Source organism: Toxorhynchites rutilus, chromosome 2 (assembly GCF_029784135.1).
Source record: "Toxorhynchites rutilus septentrionalis strain SRP chromosome 2, ASM2978413v1, whole genome shotgun sequence".
Lineage (NCBI taxonomy): Eukaryota > Metazoa > Arthropoda > Insecta > Diptera > Culicidae > Toxorhynchites > Toxorhynchites rutilus.
In genome coordinates this window covers 131,361,243-131,379,796 of record NC_073745.1, presented here as the reverse complement: position 1 = coordinate 131,379,796, position 18,554 = coordinate 131,361,243, and the positions used below count along the sequence as shown (strand labels likewise).

At 40.1% G+C, this 18,554-nt stretch overlaps 1 protein-coding gene across 1 annotated transcript; it reads right to left on the bottom strand.

Annotated features, from left to right (window-relative positions):
• Positions 1 to 17,690: 17,690 nt before the first annotated feature.
• On the bottom strand, positions 17,691 to 18,554 carry LOC129766123 (uncharacterized). The gene has a single exon (XM_055766589.1). The coding sequence runs from the start codon at positions 18,552 to 18,554 to the stop codon at positions 17,691 to 17,693; it is 864 nt and encodes a 287-aa protein (XP_055622564.1).

The following is an 18,554-nucleotide window of genomic DNA, read 5'->3' as shown; positions in this document are numbered from 1 at the left end:
TTTATGGAAAAATTGGATTTTTTTATATCAAGATATGCAGGCTTAGTTTTCCTTTTATGTTCTTTATCATGGCATGCATTTGTCGAAATAACATTACTTTTATAACGGCACGCATTGGGTGATTTCCTAAAAAAATAATTTTCAGAGAAATGACCGGTCACCAACTCACCATTCAATTCCCAAACTTTTTTTATAGATTCTATCGAACTAAATTGAGCTAACAGTTACTATTGAGAAACTATATCCACCACAAGGAATTTGTTTTCTGGGACAATTCAGATTCCAATTATTTCGGATATTTATCCTGAATATATATTAATTTGAGTGCCTCATAATGTTTCTGATGGTCACCCATCAAGTCAACCAATGCCACGGTGTGTTTGCAATCATCGATTTCGATTTAAGTGGCCAATTGCGGTTTTTCACTAACTCGCTAAGGAAATCGGCGAATGAATTCATTGTAATTCAATTTCCGAGCCGTCGTTCCATTTGTCATCGAAAACGTTCGCCATCGGTTTGTGACTATGCGTACAGATGGGAAGGACCCGGCTGTTTGATGACGCCAACTTCTGTCAGCAGCATCGATAGAACACCCATTTATAATCACCCACCGTGGCATCACCGGTTGAGGGAGAAGGGTGAGCAACATTGAGTTAGGATTGTCGTGTTCCGTTTAATTTACCTTACACTCGGAATAGATTAATTACGTCCTCTGTGCTAGAGGACCCGGTCACAGGGCACTGGTAGTTTAGGCTCTGTTCATAGCACTGATATGCTAAAAGCAGATGTCACCACCGTGTCCCATCCCTATAGCCATTTTGTGTTGTGAAAGCGGCCGGCGAAATGATGCCGATGCTGTTACATGGTTCAACGTGGAAGTGACACGTCTCATCAAGATATATTGTAAGGCTCAGCTGCTCAGTTCACGGCTTCGAAACTATCAGTGCTTGTCACAGTTAGTCAAAAGTGTGAACCGAAATCCGAGGAATAGTCTTCACAATGTCCGTCTGACACATGGGGCTGTAGACCGTCAAAGTTATTTAAATATTCAAATTACCCCGATAAGTTGCTACGTAGTTAATGGGTTTCAGCTTTGGTACAAACTCGGTGAGCGATGATTCTACCAGGTAACAGATGTTTCTGACAGAGAGAATCAGCGCTGATGGCAAGGTGGAGTGAGACATCATTTACATTATTTCGCTAAGCTAAGGCTTGAAATATTATCGCAGAAATATCGCAACACGATTCTGTAAATAAAACTCCCATAAGTGCTCATAAATTGGATCCTTCATTGGGAACCATGTACCGAATCCGTATTGTGTAGGTGTCATGATTTTGTAGACTGGAAACGTTGTCAAAAGCATAACGGACGATAAAAGATCAATTTGGAACATCTGCAGCCCTCTGATTGAGAGTATTTTCTGGCGCATTCCGATGTCTGCGTCTCGTTCGGAAATAAAGTCTACCAGCTCTAGTTCCCATTATTCTTCGGTTTGCTATAAATTTCTAAACACTGTATGAATGGCGCAACATTGCAGGATGCTTCGCCGTGACTTATCAGATAAATGGCTGCTCGTCAGATAATCGCACATCGGTGAATTGCCGTTTGTGTGTGCGCTACATTTGCGCAAATGAGACGTTATTGGTGCCTGGGACCACTTCCTAGGACTAAACGGCAGATTATTGCGACAGATTTATGCTCAGTTGGAGAATATGCGATGGTGAAAAGCATCTCGCACACACACTTTCCGTGCAAACGGCTTGTTTTGGTACGCTGTGAATACCTCAGCGATATTTATGCTTGGGTCTGGCGATACAATAACAAACTAATATTCCATGGGAACATATTTATGTTTTATGGAATTTATATCATCGTCGGAAGATATTAATAGTAGAAGTAGAAGTAGAAGCGAAACAGCTTGTACGAATACTCTTTTTATGAGGGTGAATGATCGCATAAGAGACAAATGATTTAGATTTATCGCTTTTACCGCAATTTAAAAAAACAAAGTTTTCTATTTCAATTCAAAAAGCACCCCGGGACAAACGCAAAAAAAATTGGATTTTATTTTTGAAGTTATTGATTGTATTTGTTTTTTTTATAGTTTACATGGTTTAGAGATAGAGGGCGCTATATATTTTGTTACATTTTTTATTGAAAGCTTAGGCCTATTAAAATAACATGTCTCAAAATCACAGGTATGATTTTTTTCGTTTTTGAGTAATGATTTCTCAAAGTTAACATATTAGGTCGGGGAATAAGTAATCCATTATTTTTGGGTGAAATTCAAAACTATTTTTAATGTGCTTCAGATTGTCCGATTTGGGTCAAAGATGCCCCGTTTTGTTGTAGAATTTTTCACCATTCTAAAGATAGGTTCGTAATGTCTCTATTATAGAGGTCTTGGTTCTTATTGGCGAAAAACTCTAGCAATAGATTTTTCCAATTTTCTCTTGATCCCAATTTTTTATCACTCTAGAAAAAAAAAGATGGTGTTGGATGCATTGAAACATCCCAATCAAGCTTTCGGAATTGTATGGGCTTGCGTTGTCCTGATGGAACACAACGCTTCTTTTGTTGGCCTATTCTGGTCTATTTCTGGTCAATCACTAGCTTCAAACGGTTCATTTGTCGACAGTAGAGATCTGAATTTAGAGTATTGCATTAAAAAAAACAAAAGAAAATTTAAAAAAAATTTAAAAAAAAACGGGTGGGTAATGTCGGGGACATAACCGGAGTGACGTAGGACTATACAAAGGGGACAGCTTTTTCTAAATATATATTTTAAATATATTGTTTTATTTTCTTCTCCTACGTGAATATCTACCTATCTACCTGAAATATGGATTAGTTCACTGTTTACTCTTTATGAACATGGTGGGAGTTCTGAAAAGAACCTTTGGTGTTGTGTTTTTGCGTTTTTCTTACAAACTTTCTCATTTTTTTCTCACTGTCTTATAGTTGATTCTTGATTTTTTTCTGAAGGCTTTGTACTTATCAAATGATCAACGACGGGCATCTTTTGGTGTAAAGGGTGTGTCACATCAAATTGCATCACAGAAAAAACGCTGTAGAAATTTAATTTTTAGGAATTATATTGTCAGCTTTCGCTTATAATCAGATAAGAGTGTATAGATCACGTTGGCCATGCTTCACTGTCAATTTTTCGTAAATTTGGAAAAATGTCGTCGAACGAAAAAGAGCGTCGTGAATTAATCCTGTGCACTCATTTCGAGAATCCGGAGTTGTCACATCGGGACATCGGTAAGATGCTGGGAATCGTCCAATCCACGGTCAGCAGAGTACTAAAACGATACTTCGAGAACCTAACCATTGACCGGAAGGTGAAGAACGGCAAAAATGGATGCTCCGTCAGTGAAAAAGATCACAAGCGCGTAGTTAAGCAGTTTAGACGTGATCCGAGAAGTTCGGTCCGGGATGTCGCCAATAAGTTGAATCTGTCAAGTTCATTCGTCCAGCGGACCAAGCAGCGGGAGGGCCTGCGTACATACAAGGTTCAGAAGGCTCCTAACCGCGACGAAAGGCAAAACATGGTGGGGAAGACGCGAGCCCGGAAGCTGTACACCGAAATGCTGACGAAGCCGCATTGCCTGGTAATGGACGACGAAACCTACGTCAAAGCGGACTTTCGTCAGCTGCCGGGCCTGTTGTTCTTCTCCGCAGAGGACAAATTCAGCGTTCCGGAGGAGATTCGCAAGCAGAAACTATCCAAGTTTGCCAAGCGGTACATGGTGTGGCAAGCGATCTGCTCTTGCGGAAAGCGGAGCGCCCCCTTCGTGATGACCGGCACGGTAAACGGGCAGGTTTAACTTAAGGAGTGCCTACAGAAGCGCTTACTACCACTATTGAAGCAGCACGAGGGCCCGACCACCTTCTGGCCGGATCTCGCTTCGTGCCACTATTCAAAGGACGTGTTGGAGTGGTACGAAGCCAACGGGGTCACCTTCGTGCCAAAGGAAATGAACCCGCCCAACGCGCCGGAGCTTCGCCCAATAGAGAAATATTGGGCGATTATGAAGCAGGCTCTCCGGAAGAACCCAAAAGTTGTCAAATCGGAGGCGGACTTCAAGAGAAAATGGATTTCTGTTTAAAAAAAATGGGTGGGTTATATCTTAGACATAACCGCAAGGTTGACGTGGGACTATCTTAGTTTAGTTAGTTAGGGACTATCTTAGTTAGTTAGTTAGTTTAGTAATCATTTATTTGTATTGAATAAATTTTTGATTGAATTAAATAATTCCAGAATTGAATTTAATTCAATATATTTGCTTTGTGAGTAAAAATTAGTTGGCAACTCTGTTGTGTGTTGTAGTTGTGTTTCTCTGTTGTCTTCAAACAATCATCATTTTCATCGAAATTCTCATCCCGTACTTGCTCTGCGCCACGTCATATCATCCACAACCGCTTGAATCTTCCGCCACCATAGTTAGTTGCACCCCGCAGTCAGGTAGGATTAGCGAATCAATCATATTCCGAGCTGGCTAGAGTGTTGGTCTGAGAGAAAAGCCCGTCGCCATTGCCCGTACCGAATACCTCCCACCTCGCCGCTCTCCTTCTGCACTGTTATTGCAACTCTGTGGTGTGTGTTCGACCGCCGAATTCAAAACAACATCTTTGCCGAAATATAAACAACACCTCAGCCGAAATATAAACAACACCTCAGCCGAACAACAAACAAAACAGCTCCGCCGAACAACAAACAAAACAGCTCCGCTGATTATTGTACTGTAAACCCGTACACCTGTACCGACCGAGACAATACACGCCACCTGCTGCTGCTCTTGTTCTCATTTCGTTACCCGAAACATCCTGCCAGAGTCCCAACCAGATCATTCTTTTCTCATTCCGCTTCGATTCATTGCCATCATTTTCGCCATCGAAAAACAAGAAGGTAAACATTCCGAGCATCATTACCTCTCGCGTGAGCCTGTGTGAGTATTAACCACCACGAAACAGCCACTTTCATATCTGTCAAGACCAGTGTCGCCAGTTTATCCACTATAAAAATACGTTGTTACACTGTAACGCTTGGGTGACGCTTCGAATTTACGATGGAAATTTGCAATAGCTGTGCGAAGTCTATGACCACGAATGAAGTTGTTTGCGGCGGTTTTTGCAAAGCAGCTTTCCACTATAAGTGTGCTCATTTATCTGAAACGTTTTATAAAGACATTTGTGGAAACTCAGCTGTTTTCTGGCTCTGCAAAGGATGTACCGATTTGATGAAGAACGCTCGCTTTAAAAATGCTATGTCGTCGACAAATGCAGCCAACCTGGAACTGAGAGAAACATATCTAAAGGTGGTTGACGAGCTGAAGGTAGAGATAAAAACCAGTCTAATCGCTGAGTTGAAGCAAGAAATTCAAGGGGGCTTCAACAAATTATCTCCAGCTGCGCTCTCACCAGTTCCACGTTATCTACAATTTAGGGCCCACACCACCACCCCTAAGCGCATACGCGACGAGGACGCCTCGGAGCCAAATGATCAGCCAGCAAAGATTTTTCGTGGAACTGGACAATTCGCAGGCAGCACCTTCAATGGATCAACAGCAAGGTCCAATGACAAGTTCGAGGTGTACTTAACTAGAATATCACCTGATGTGTCCGAGTCCGACATTCAAAATCTCGCTAAGGAATGCTTGCAAACAGAGGATATCGTTGCGAAATCATTGATTCCAAAAGGAAAACTGCCATCATCACTATCATTCGTGTCTTTCAAAGTGAGTATTCCTAAGAATCTCAAATCCAAAGCAATGGATCCTGCCACATGGCCACAAGGAATAGAATTTCGAGAGTTTATCAGCAATGATTGTAATGTTCGGCATTTTTGGAAACCTACGCAGCGTCTCGATCCAGGAGCAACCTCCCCGAATCTGCTGCAACACCAGCCCAATCAACAAGTTCCATTATAGATATAAATCCATCCGATACCCGCAATCCCCCTTCAGGCTCTTCTGACGTTTGCTCTAAATACTTGACGATATACTACCAAAATGTTAGAGGCATCCGTACTAAAACGCGGGAACTATTTCTCAAGCTATCGTCCTGCGACTATGATGTTGTTGTACTCACAGAAACATGGTTACGCCCGGACATCAATAACGCTGAGCTAGCTTCAACATACAGCATTTTTCGATGCGATCGGAGTACTGCCACCAGCGGCCTTCAACGCGGCGGGGGAGTTTTGATTGCAGTTAAAGTCTCTATGAATTGTAGTTCGGTTACTCTGGAAGACTGCAGTAATCTCGAACAAGCCGTCGTTCGCATAAAGCTCTTGAACTCAACGATCTACGTATGCGGAATTTACCTCCGACCCAACTCGCAACCGTCGTTGTATTCTGCACATTCCGAGGCAATTCAACAGCTTCGCGAACGTATCTCGGATTCTGACAAGATTGTCGTAGTCGGCGATTACAATCTACCTCGTCTAATATGGGAGAAAGACGACGATGTCAAGGGTTTGCTGCCATCAAACGCATCCTCTGAACAAGAGATCGTGCTAATCGAAACCTTGGTTGCTTCGGGTTTACACCAAATCAATAGCCTGTTGAATTCAAATGGTCGGATACTTGATCTAGCATTCGTGGACGAGCCAAGTGACGTTGAATTGATTGAACCGCCTTCAGCTCTCCTCAAACTCGACAACCACCACATGCCGTTCGTTCTTCGTATTGATGTTGACGACTTTCTTATGCAGTTTCCTGGAAGCCTGAACGACACTGACAAATACGATTTTCGACGATGCGACTATGCGGAGCTGAACACTGCAATTTCCGCTGTTAACTGGGACATGATTTTCAACGGCCTTGACACAGACGAAATGGTATGTTCATTTTATGACAAAATGTATAAAATTTTGGATCAGTTAGTTCCGCGTAGACGGTGCAGACAGCATTCTCACAAGCATCCTTGGTGGACATCCGAGCTGCAACAACTTCGCAACGTTGTTCGAAAATCTCGGAAACGCTTTTTCCGAGTAAGGACAGATGATAATCGCAATCATCTTCGTTCAATTGAAACCTTGTACAACGAATGCCAGATTGCATCGTTTCGTGATTACATTGCTCACTTGGAGATGACCGCGAAGCAAAATCCCTCTGCTTTTTGGATGCACGTTCGCAATCGTAAACGGTGTAAGCAATTCCCCGCTGAGATGACGTTAAGGGACAAGACTGCTGATTCTCCGAACGGTGTAGCTAATTTGTTCGCTGATTTTTTCGAAAGTGTGTATAGCACTAACTCACCAGCTTTTTCACCTGTCAGCATCAGAGACTGCCCTACGTTGAATGTGAATCTACCACTTTTCAACATAACGCAATTCGAAATTTGGACTATTTTGAATAAACTCGACGCTTCCAAGGGACCCGGGAGCGACAATCTTCCACCGTTGTTCCTGAAGGAATGTGCGGAGTCTCTGAAAAAGCCACTGTCAACGATTTTCAATAAGTCGCTTCGTCACAGTGTTTTCCCGAAGCTATGGAAGACAGCTTCTATCTGCCCGATATTTAAAACAGATTCGAATCACCTCGTGGAAAATTACCGTGGTATCTCCATTTTGTGTTGCCTGGCGAAAGTGTTAGAGGAATTAGTGCATAACGTTCTCTATTCAGCATCCCGAACAACTATCTCCGAATTTCAACATGGATTCGTAAAGAAGCGGTCAACCACAACAAACCTCATGGCGTTCACCAGCTTTATATCGTCTGAAATTGAGAAAAAGCAACAAGTAGACGCCATTTATTTCGATTTCTCGAAAGCGTTCGACAAAGTACCTCACGACCTCGCCATTACGAAACTTCGTCACCTGGGTTTCCCTCACTGGATCACAGAGTGGTTGCGTTCCTATCTGACTGAACGTAAGGCGTTCGTCAATATCAACGGTTCGCATTCTCGTGTGTTCCAAATTACATCCGGTGTGCCACAGGGCAGCGTGCTGGGGCCACTAATTTTCGTGCTGTTCGTGAACGATCTGTGCTTCCGATTGAAATCACGAAAGCTGCTTTACGCCGACGACCTGAAGATTTACAGATCCGTCGCATCTCACCTCGATTGCTGTGCACTTCAGGCCGATATTGATGAATTGCAAAAATGGTGCGTTGAGAACGGTATGGAGCTAAACGTGAAAAAGTGTAAGTCTATCGCATTTTCTCGCCGACAATCACGAATCGAATTCATGTACTCAATCGGGTCCGTACCCCTGGAGTGTGTTCTTTCCATCCGCGATCTCGGTGTGACCATCGACAACAAGCTTCGATTCAACGAACACATCAACCTAACAACTACCAAAGCGTTCTCAGTCCTAGGATTTGTTCGACGTAGTACCAGCAACTTCCAGGATATCTACGCCACGAAGACACTATACTGCTCATTAGTTCGTAGTATCTTGGAGTATGCGGTATGTGTGTGGGCTCCATTTCACACAACCCAAACAATCCGAATGGAGAGAGTGCAACGCAGCTTCATTCGTTACGCCCTTCGCTCATTACCGTGGTCTGACCCAACGAACATGCCCGATTATGAAAGCCGTTGTAGACTTATCGCTCTCGAAACGCTTGCCTCCAGACGATCCAATCTACAACGGGTTTTTGTCTTTGATTTGATTTCGGGAAACATCGACTGTCCATCTTTGTTGTCCAGTGTTTCGTTTTATGCACCTTCCCGTCAACTTCGTGAGCGTGACTTACTGTTCATTAGACGACATAGAACCTCTTATGGTCTCAATAATCCGTTGGATGTTTGTTTTCGTTTGTTCAACAGTGTTTGTGATGTATTTGAATTTGACATGTCTAAAAATGTATTTAAAAATAGGATTAAGGGCTATTAGGTTAAGATCAGTCTGTGGAATCGTTTTATAACATTCGAGACGTTGCAAATAAATATAATATTGAACAAATTGTAAGGTTAATTCATACATTGTGACAAATTATGTTCTTCATTACGAGTACATCAAATTACTGCCCTTTTACGTTTTGTATGATGCCTAGGACTTATAAAATATGTCAACAGAAGAGTTATCAAACGATTATTGTATTTTACATTTCCCTCTGAAGTTTGTATCTCTTGTGTGTACGCACTTCTCGAATACTGAATTTACTTGATTTGATGAACTTCAGGCACTCATTTTCTATTTTGACATGTACTTCGAGCGCATATTGTTTAATCAATAGGCGTTCTCGCAGCAAATGGTTATCAACATTTTGCCTAATCTTCCAATGATATGCGTAGAAATTCAGATAGTAGAAGACATGCAGGCTTATCCTTCAATGCAATCTTGAATAGCTGAGCCAAAACGTTGTGTAATCCGTGTTAGGAAAACACTTTCCGGAAAGCAAAAAAAAAAACATGCGGGTGCAAATATATCATATTCATATACTATATTCCAGTCTGCACAAAGGCAAGCAAGTACAAAAGTATTCGCAATTTGCATTTATTTGCAAAGCCGATTTCCCCAGACACCTTGGGTTTGAAGTCTGTGCTAGGGAAACACATCTCAATCGGGACAAAAATACCTCCAACTTGCATGTGTTTGCAGTGCCGATTTCCCCCAGGCACCTTGTTTTTGAAATCTCTGTTAGGGAACACATTTCGATGGGAACAAAAACTCCCCCTACTTTCAGGTATTTGCATTACCGATTTCTCCAATGCTGCTTGGTTTTGAAGTCTATGTTAGGGAACACATCTCGGTGAGAACGAAAATCCCCCTACTTTCATGTATTTGCAATGCCGATTACTTCAAGGCTGCGTGGTTATGAAGTCTGTGTTGGGGAAACCGTAAATCGGACCAATCAAAACGAGGCAGTTAGGGCGTTTAGATAACGCTTAAAATTTCACAGTTATTCAACTGTTTATCTAATGAAAAATAACATTTTATTAATTGCGATAGATGCGTAGAAATATTCCCTATCAATTGATGCAAACATCTTTCCGATCCAGTAAAAAATGTTAGAGAAATAAGCATTCGAAATCTTTCAATTTTTCCTGCATGTTCTGTGTTTAGGTTTCCATTTTACCCCCCATATATTCCGGTTAGACGTAGTCCCACGTCAAAAAACTACAACCTGACGTTGTACAGAACCTTATGGACGGGGTAAAGAGGAAGGTGCGAGCATACGGGCTTGAATAAAAAGAAAATGCCAAAAGTTGTTTAATAGTTTTTATTTTACTGTCTAAAATTTTCAAAAGGATCGGTCTACTGGGCGAATTTCTACAGCGTTTTTTCCGTGATGCAATTTGATGTGACACACCCTTTATGCACATATCGTACAATCAAAATGATGGCTGTGATAGGGAATGCAGCCTCATTAACTATCATATATTTAACTATTGAGCACATTACCGTACCTTAAACTGTGGTTTCGGAGACGAATGAATTGTAAGATTTGTATCTCCGCAAACAAAGTAAATAAAAATGAAAAAGAACTGAGGTTTTGGAGACGAACTCTACTATCTGTCGAGAAATAAACGAACTATAAGCGTTCTGAAAAACCAACAGTAAATACAGGGACGGATGACCTTCGGATTGAAGTCCTTTAAAATAAGAACAGAGCAGCAGAAAATGCATAGCTCATCATATTGCTCCTTAGTTATGTTTCTATACAATGCTGATGTAACGTCAGTCAATTTTCAACATCAGTTATCAACCAAAGAAAGCAGTTCTTGCTACCGAGAAAATTCGTTAATGCCATCCTGCATGCAATTTGAAGCCACTTTTAATTTGGAAACCATGGTTTGTGAAACTGAATGATCAATTTTAAAGACCCCAACCACCAATAAGTTCAAAAAAGGCATAAACAAAATAATTCAGTTCATATTATATGTCATATTATGTCACTTTAGAATACATTGGTATTGTGAATAACTTTTAATAACTCTTCTTTGAATGGTGTGATGTAACCCTGGCCCTGAAAAGCGCCGTGTTTTACGGTGGCTGGTTTTGCCACCAAAGCAGTCTGTATAAACAAACATTTTCCTTCTTCTACCTGCTGCCGTTTTGCGACTGCGTTTGCAACTCGCTGAAACTAGTTGTTGACACCGAACCGAATGTGGTATGTTCTTATTGTCGTGAACAGCTTTGCAAGCCAACTCGAGCACTTCGGCGGCCGAAACTCTATAACCGCTGTTAGGTATACTGGTGCTTCGGCACCAATCCGTTTGGCCTGGTTACCCTTGCGGAGCAATCAGTGAATGCGACCAACAGGGTGCAAACCTGCACGATTCGAGTGGGACTTTGCCTTTCCCTTAACTTGTCCTCCTTTGTCACGTCCACACGTCCACGTTGCTGCTTGTGTTGCTTTGTTGATGTGATGCGATGCGATGTGAAACGATGCCATACAACCACATTGATTTACGGTTTGAAAAAGAATGATATATTTTCAGCGGGTCCGTGCGTTTTGTACTTTAGCGGTACACGCTCACAGGATAGAGACAAATCAGCAGACTCAGCCAAAAGGGCGAGTCCAACGAGACGAACGAATGAGCGTTAAAAGGCAGCGATAGCAAAAAAAATATATATAGAGGCGAATGAACTGCAAAGTTTAAAGCCTCTTAAAAACAAAGAAAGAAAGAAAGAAAAAATATATTCATTACGATTTGTTCGCTCGTTGGATTCACATGCAGTTGTTTCTAACAAACACGAAGGCACCGAAGAGTAGTAGAAAAGCCGCCAAAAAGTTCGGCACGGTGCAGAAGAATATCTCGAAATCCGACAAGAAGCAGGAGAAGGAATCTTATGCTATCTACATCAAAAGGTGCTGAATCAGGATCATTCCGACGCCGGTTTCTCATCGAAGGCGATGAGCGTCATGAGCTTCGTCAATGCATCTTTGAGCGTATCGTAGCGGAAGCCTCGCGTCTGACCCACTACAATCAGCGGTCAACCATTACGGCGTGGGAAATTCAGATCGCAATCAGTCTGTTGCTGCCCGGTGAACTTGCATGCGGTTTCCGAAAGTACCAAAGCGGTGAAGAAGTATACCAGCGCCAAATAAAGAGCGTTTTCCGACTGCTGATTCGGAAGCAAACCCTAAAAAGGGTCCTTTTCAGGACCACAAAATCATCTTTAATCTAAAGAGTTTATTGTTTTGTTATCACTCGATATCCCCATCTTGTTCGGTTAAACCTTCCTGTTTAGTGATTGCGTTTGCCACTCGTCACAGGATTCACAGTTGGAAAATTTCTTCCCATCCAGCTTGGGACATGTTGGGTCATAATTGGACCCCGAACTCTATGTTTACAAAAATGTCTAACTAAATATGTCGCATTACAGGTCCGTCCAATTAGCTAAATGTCGAGCTAAATGTAAATTATTGTACTTTCAATCTGGAAGCAACTTAAGAATTGGTGAAAATTGAATAATCAGGAAAGTCCACAACTATCAATAAGCTCAGAACAACTGCCAAATTCACATACTCATCAGATCCTGGCAAACAAATTATGAAAAAATCAATTTGTGTTTTATTATTATTTTGGATATTATTTTAGAAAGCATTGAACTGTGTTTCGTAAACTCTTTTTTGAAAGGTTTAATGGCCCTAATAAGCGCCGTGTTTTATGGAATAGTTCCAATTTAGAAAACTGAGTACTCGTGGATTTGAGAAAACCATTTCGAACGCCCTCGATGCCACCTTGTTCTGGATTTGTCACCAAAGTAATTTGTATAAAGAAACTTTTTTCTTCCGCTACCTGCTGCCGTTTTGCGATTGCGTTTGCCACTCGCTGCAACTGCCTGTTGTTGTCTTGATGTCCACCGAACCGAATGTGGTCTGTTCTGAATGCGGGTTTTCTTATCGTCGCGAGCAGCTTTGCCAGCCAACTCGATCACTTCGGCGGCCGAAACTATATAACGCCGGCTAGGTGGACTGGTGCACTGGTTCTAACGCACTCGACCTAGCTACCCTTGCGGAGCGATTGGCAGACCAACACGGTTCGAACGGGATTTTGCCTTTCCCTTCACTTTTCCTCCTTTGCCATGTCCAGACATGGCTGCTTGTGTTGGTTTGTTGATGTGGTGTGGTGCGAAACGATGTGGTGTACGGTTTGGATGAGAATGATCGTTACGGAAGGAAGGAAGGAAGGTCTTGTATTATAGAGACTTTAAACTTTTGCAGTTCATTCGTCTCTAGCCTTGAGAAAGGCCCTTTGAAAACTCTACTCTACTCTACTCCAGCGCTACCACCTCCGCCCTCTTGCCTTGAAAAAGGCACTCGATCCCTCGCCGTCCAGCTCGTCCAGCAACGATGTTGTCCAGTCGGTGTCCACACAAAGAATGATCGTTACGGCAGCGGAGCGGGGATTTTTAAGCTGACTGGCTGGCTCGGGAATTACGCATGTGTGAGACAGCGACCAATGTTTTGTTAATTTTTTTTCTTTTTCCTTTCCAATCGTGCTTCATTCTATTTCGCTACTGCTCTGGTTGCCCGTTTCGGTCGGTACGATTTGAGGAGCACAAAATGGACCAATCAAAAATGGGCACATAGTGCATTTGGACAATGCTTGATATTTCACGATTATTCAATTATTTATCTCAAGAAAAATGAAATGTTATTCGTTATGATAGATGCGTAGATATATTTCCTATCAATTGATGCAAAAACCTTTGCGATCTATTGAGAAATGCTCGAGTTATAAGCGTTCCAAATCTTGCATTTTTTCCTACTTGTTCAGCGTCTAGATTTTCATTTCACCCCCTATATCTTCCGGTTAGACGTAGTCCTACGTCAAAAATACAATAATTGGGGATTTACCCAACTCGATTATATACAGTCTCCGATTTCTGTTCGCTACATATCGAATCCGGTATATAATCGAGTCAAAACAATTTTTTATTTGTTTCTATACAGATATTTTGCGTTTTTTGAATATAAAAGAAAAATTGAATTATTGATTCATCCCCTTAAAGTCATAAAATACCTTTCTCACATAAAATATCTGAATTTGTTCAGGAGATCATATTTGATGCAAAAATACTTCTACGCAAGGAAGTATACGGATCTTCTGCTGTATATAACAAAGAATCAGTTTATTCTTTTTCTAAAAAATTTTGATGTCCAGTGAACTTGTTCACGAATTAAAACGGTACTCCTATGAATAATAGATAACGGTACTCTGTATAAACAAAAACTGTCACCCATGCTTGAGGAAAGGCTTATTAGAAAACTGCATGTATTGCGAAACTGTGAAGATAAAAAGAGCATTGTTCTGTTTGTTCAAACAGGAAGATAGAAGGTTCAAGATACCAAACTAAGAATAAGAATGAGTCGGGAAAGATGGACACTAACTGAAAATTCAAGTTTTTGTACTCGATAAGTTTTGAAGGCCTTCAAATAGGCCGTAAAAATCATCGCACAAAACTAAAATCACTTGTAATTTTTATTTTAAACCGCTCTGCTGATTGGTCCATAATATCTGGTTGCACTTGCAAACGTAGTTAGTGGGCATCTGAGACGAGACATGACAATAGGGGACCGATTCCGGACCACCACTTCTGTCAAACTCGGACCACTTGCAACTCGGCTTCTGATTGGTTGATGAGGAAAATAATTGACAAAGATAAATATACAAAAATGGGATTTCCACCATTTTCACAGTGTTGCCAAATATATTCAAAATTGAATAATAGTTGCATTCACATTTCATTTTAGCGAAAATTTCTATTATGGATTCTTTGTAAGTTTTCGTTTCTATTACGTCCGGTGTTCAGTTCCTGAAGAGGGAAACTTTGCATCGGAATTTCCACCCTACATCTTTTTGTGATTCTCTTGCATTCTAGCATAGCATAATAGCAGCGGCCTACCAGAGATGAACATTCAATTATTTTCCAACCGTAAAGCATAAATCATGTTGGAACCTCAATTATAAAGCCTTATTCCTGTATACACTTCACGGTGAAAACGAAATGAATTGTATCCGCGATGACAACGATACGGTGTCGACATATGGATACGAAATTGGTTTTCAACAAGTCTAACTACTCAACCCGAAAGCACTTTTAAATTTTTAAAATCTGAATGGAAATTTTTACTTGGCGTTATTTATTTACTTGAAGCACGTCTTTCTTACCCTAACTTGAGCTATTTTCTATACACTTTCCGAAATTCTCACTAAAACTTATCATTATAATATAAAATTATCTTCAGATACAATTTTTGTACGAGATTATTTTACCAAATGAAGAAAGCAAAGTTTTTCATTCACATTGAACACTAATTTGATACGAAAAAGTTAATTTTTATTCATAATTTCTATTTGAAAAGGTTCAATTCCACCTGAAGACTCATCATTTTCTTTAACTCGTGAAACGAAATTTAATAGTTCATTTCGATTTCATCGTGAAGTGTAAACGGTAAGGCCCATAATCTCTTGATAAATAAAATATCATACTCCAACTATCAAATCTACGTTTTCTATTGATTGTTCACATTTAATTTTTTCGCATACCAAAATAACAGGAAAGTACTTATTGTTTGAAATATGTGACATTAGGTTGAACAATTAATACAAAAAAAATGTGCAAATGTGCTCAGAAAATACATGATACGAAGAACACATGTTTTTCATGGGAAAATAATCTTCCGAAATTGTATAACATTTGGCAACCTTCACATCTCGCTTTCCTGTTATCTAGCACTTGGTCGACGAAAATGCAGAAAGAAGAGTAAGAAGCCAGTTGTCACGTCTTGTCTTAGGTGGGCATCTGTTAAGAAAAGAAGTAGGATATAATTAAACAAAATGTTTGTCTTTCCCTTCGGTGGAGTGTCCGTCTAACCCGACTTGATAAGTATTTCTTTTCGTCAACATTTTGGAGTAAAAATGAGAAAACTAACCGCTCATTTGATAATACACTCACGTAACGAAAAATACCCCAAAAATACTCAATAACAATGAGAACCTTATTTTCTACAGTGAAAATTTACATTACAACATTACAGTTTTTATTTACAATTTCAACAGTTAGATGTATACAGTGTCAAAAGTATTGATACACTGCTTTGTAAGTATGTACATCATTAAAATTTAAAATAAAAATGTAATTTATCAATCCTACATAGATGTCCACCATGTCATTTTTACCTGAAAAAAGTAATACTTCAGATTTAAAAACAATTTTTTTTAACTATGTATAATCGAGTCTAAAATTATAATCGAATCATAAATAATCGAGTCTGTATATAATCGAATCCGAACTGTAATGCAATTTAACCCTTTGCAGTCGTTATAAATTTGGACATGGGTGGCGTTCTGGTTGGAATTACTTTTACTTGGTTTGTAAGATATGAAAGATAAACAAGATTTATTTAATCCTTTGTGAGCTTTGAATATGTATCCACTTAACTGTTGTGCTGTTTTTATATAAAAATTATATTGTATAATTTCCTACCGAAACAGACCTCAACATGCAGTCCTGGTTTCTGACTACAGGGAAACTTCGATATAACGTACCCTCGTTAGAACGTACCCTCGATATAACGTCACTCGATATAACGTACATTTTACCTCGATATAACGTACACATTTCCAAAGTGTAAAGGAAAAAGTTTTTCAATATTTTTTTTCTGATAGAACAATAAATTATCTGTATTGTGATGCTAAAACAAGTTTTGTACCTTCAATCAATTCCGAAATACGGCTGGTTTTATGATTCCGGATTCTAAATGAATCTAGCTTTAATCAACAGTACGAAGGGAAACATCATGAGAAAAACTGGGTTCGTCTTCTGATTGAAGCTATTCATTAACTGTATTAAAACAGCAACACAATAATGTATTATAGACTACGTTTGTGAGTACTTTATTATGCTTCGATATAACGTACAATTCGATACAACGTACAATTTTGAAAGTGAAATGTACGTTATATCGAAGTTTATCTGTATATGTATCGTAAAAATAACTATATTGGTGTGTTCCGTCTTTTTCTCTTTTTTTTCTTTCTCTTTTTTCAATAAAGTAATTTCGCTAATTAATCGCTAAAATAAAACAAAATATCTGTTCACCTCTCCTAGAATATGTGAACAGTCGTCCAAACTCATGATTTGTAGGAGATATCAGCTCGAATAAACTAAATTTCACATTTAAGTCAATCACTATGTTATCAAACAAGCAGTTGACTACTTTACCCCTAATATCCCTGTAGCATTAGTGTTTTCTGCGCTTGCGCGCTGAGTCCCGCTTTATTAGCGTGTCGGAACGTTTGCCGCATTATACACAACGTGATTCGCTGTATGATTTTGTAAATGTATAGTTAATTACATCTAACAGAATTATTTTTCTATTAATTAAAAATCAATCGATTAACTGGGGTTATAATCACATCGATAAACAAACAGATGAATAGAATAGAGTGGGGTCAAACCGGTCGGTTTTTTTGGAGAGCTCGTGCGATGGTGTTTTGCACCAATTTTAAAAATTAAGCACGCGTTGGAAAGGTTATGTATTTGGCAACATTTTGGCTATACTGACTTCAAGTCTGGCTAAATATTTTGCAAGCTAAATTCAATAAGGCGAAAGTACCTTTTTTCGAGATTTTAAAAAAGTGGGGGCAATATAGGTCGCTATATTTGGCGTGAAATAAAACAATATACACGTTTACAAAATTAGAGCTTGAACTTTTATTTGAAGAATATGAATAGCATAGATGCTATAAAAATAAGGAACACAAATAATACAGGTTTTCATTGACGCCATTCTGGTAGAAAAATCTCAATGTAGCAAATGATCGAAGCACCTTTCAACAACTGCTCAGCAACCAGTTCAGCTATGAGGTCGATGGTAATAGGAATGCCGGAATGGTTGAACGTCCACGCCTTGCACGAATGATCAAAATACGTTTTGAGAGGCCCAAATACTCCTCTATCGAGAGGCTGCATGCGATGACTGGTGTGCGGAGGTAGAGTTAACACTTCAATATTATTCTCCTTATAAAAGTCTAATCCAGAAATCGTCATGTGTGATTCGTGGTTATCCATGATGAGCAAAGTTTTCTCAGTGCTGGATCGGATCGCGTAATTTTTGAAGTGATGCAGCCATTCCAAAAATGTGTCGCTTGTCTGCCTTCCCGAACCATTTGCTACTCCTCTTGCATTCGTAGTGCTTTGCAGTAAAAACTTGTCCTGGAATTTTACCCGTGGATAGACGAAGAAAGGTGGTATTCGATCGCCTGCAGCTGACACTGCGAGTGCCATTGTCACATTCGTACCTCGTTCACCAGAACTTATTGCACCGACACATCTAGTACCTTTAGACGCCACAACGAATTTGGTTTTGTGGACAGTGGACAGTCCCGTCTCATCCATATTCCATATATCAGCAGCATTATACTCATGTGATTCGCGCACCTTTACGTAAGTGTCAAAAAATGCGTCCACTGTTGGCTTATTGAAGGCTGCGGCACGACCAAGTGAAGTTTGTACAGGGCGGCGCAAACTCAAATCAGAGTGGCGCTTCATAAATCCATGCAGCCAATCTCTGGTAGCTGCTGGTTCTTCGTCAGAATTTTTCGCTGTCCAGGAGTCAGGCACTTTTTTGATGGCTTTCAT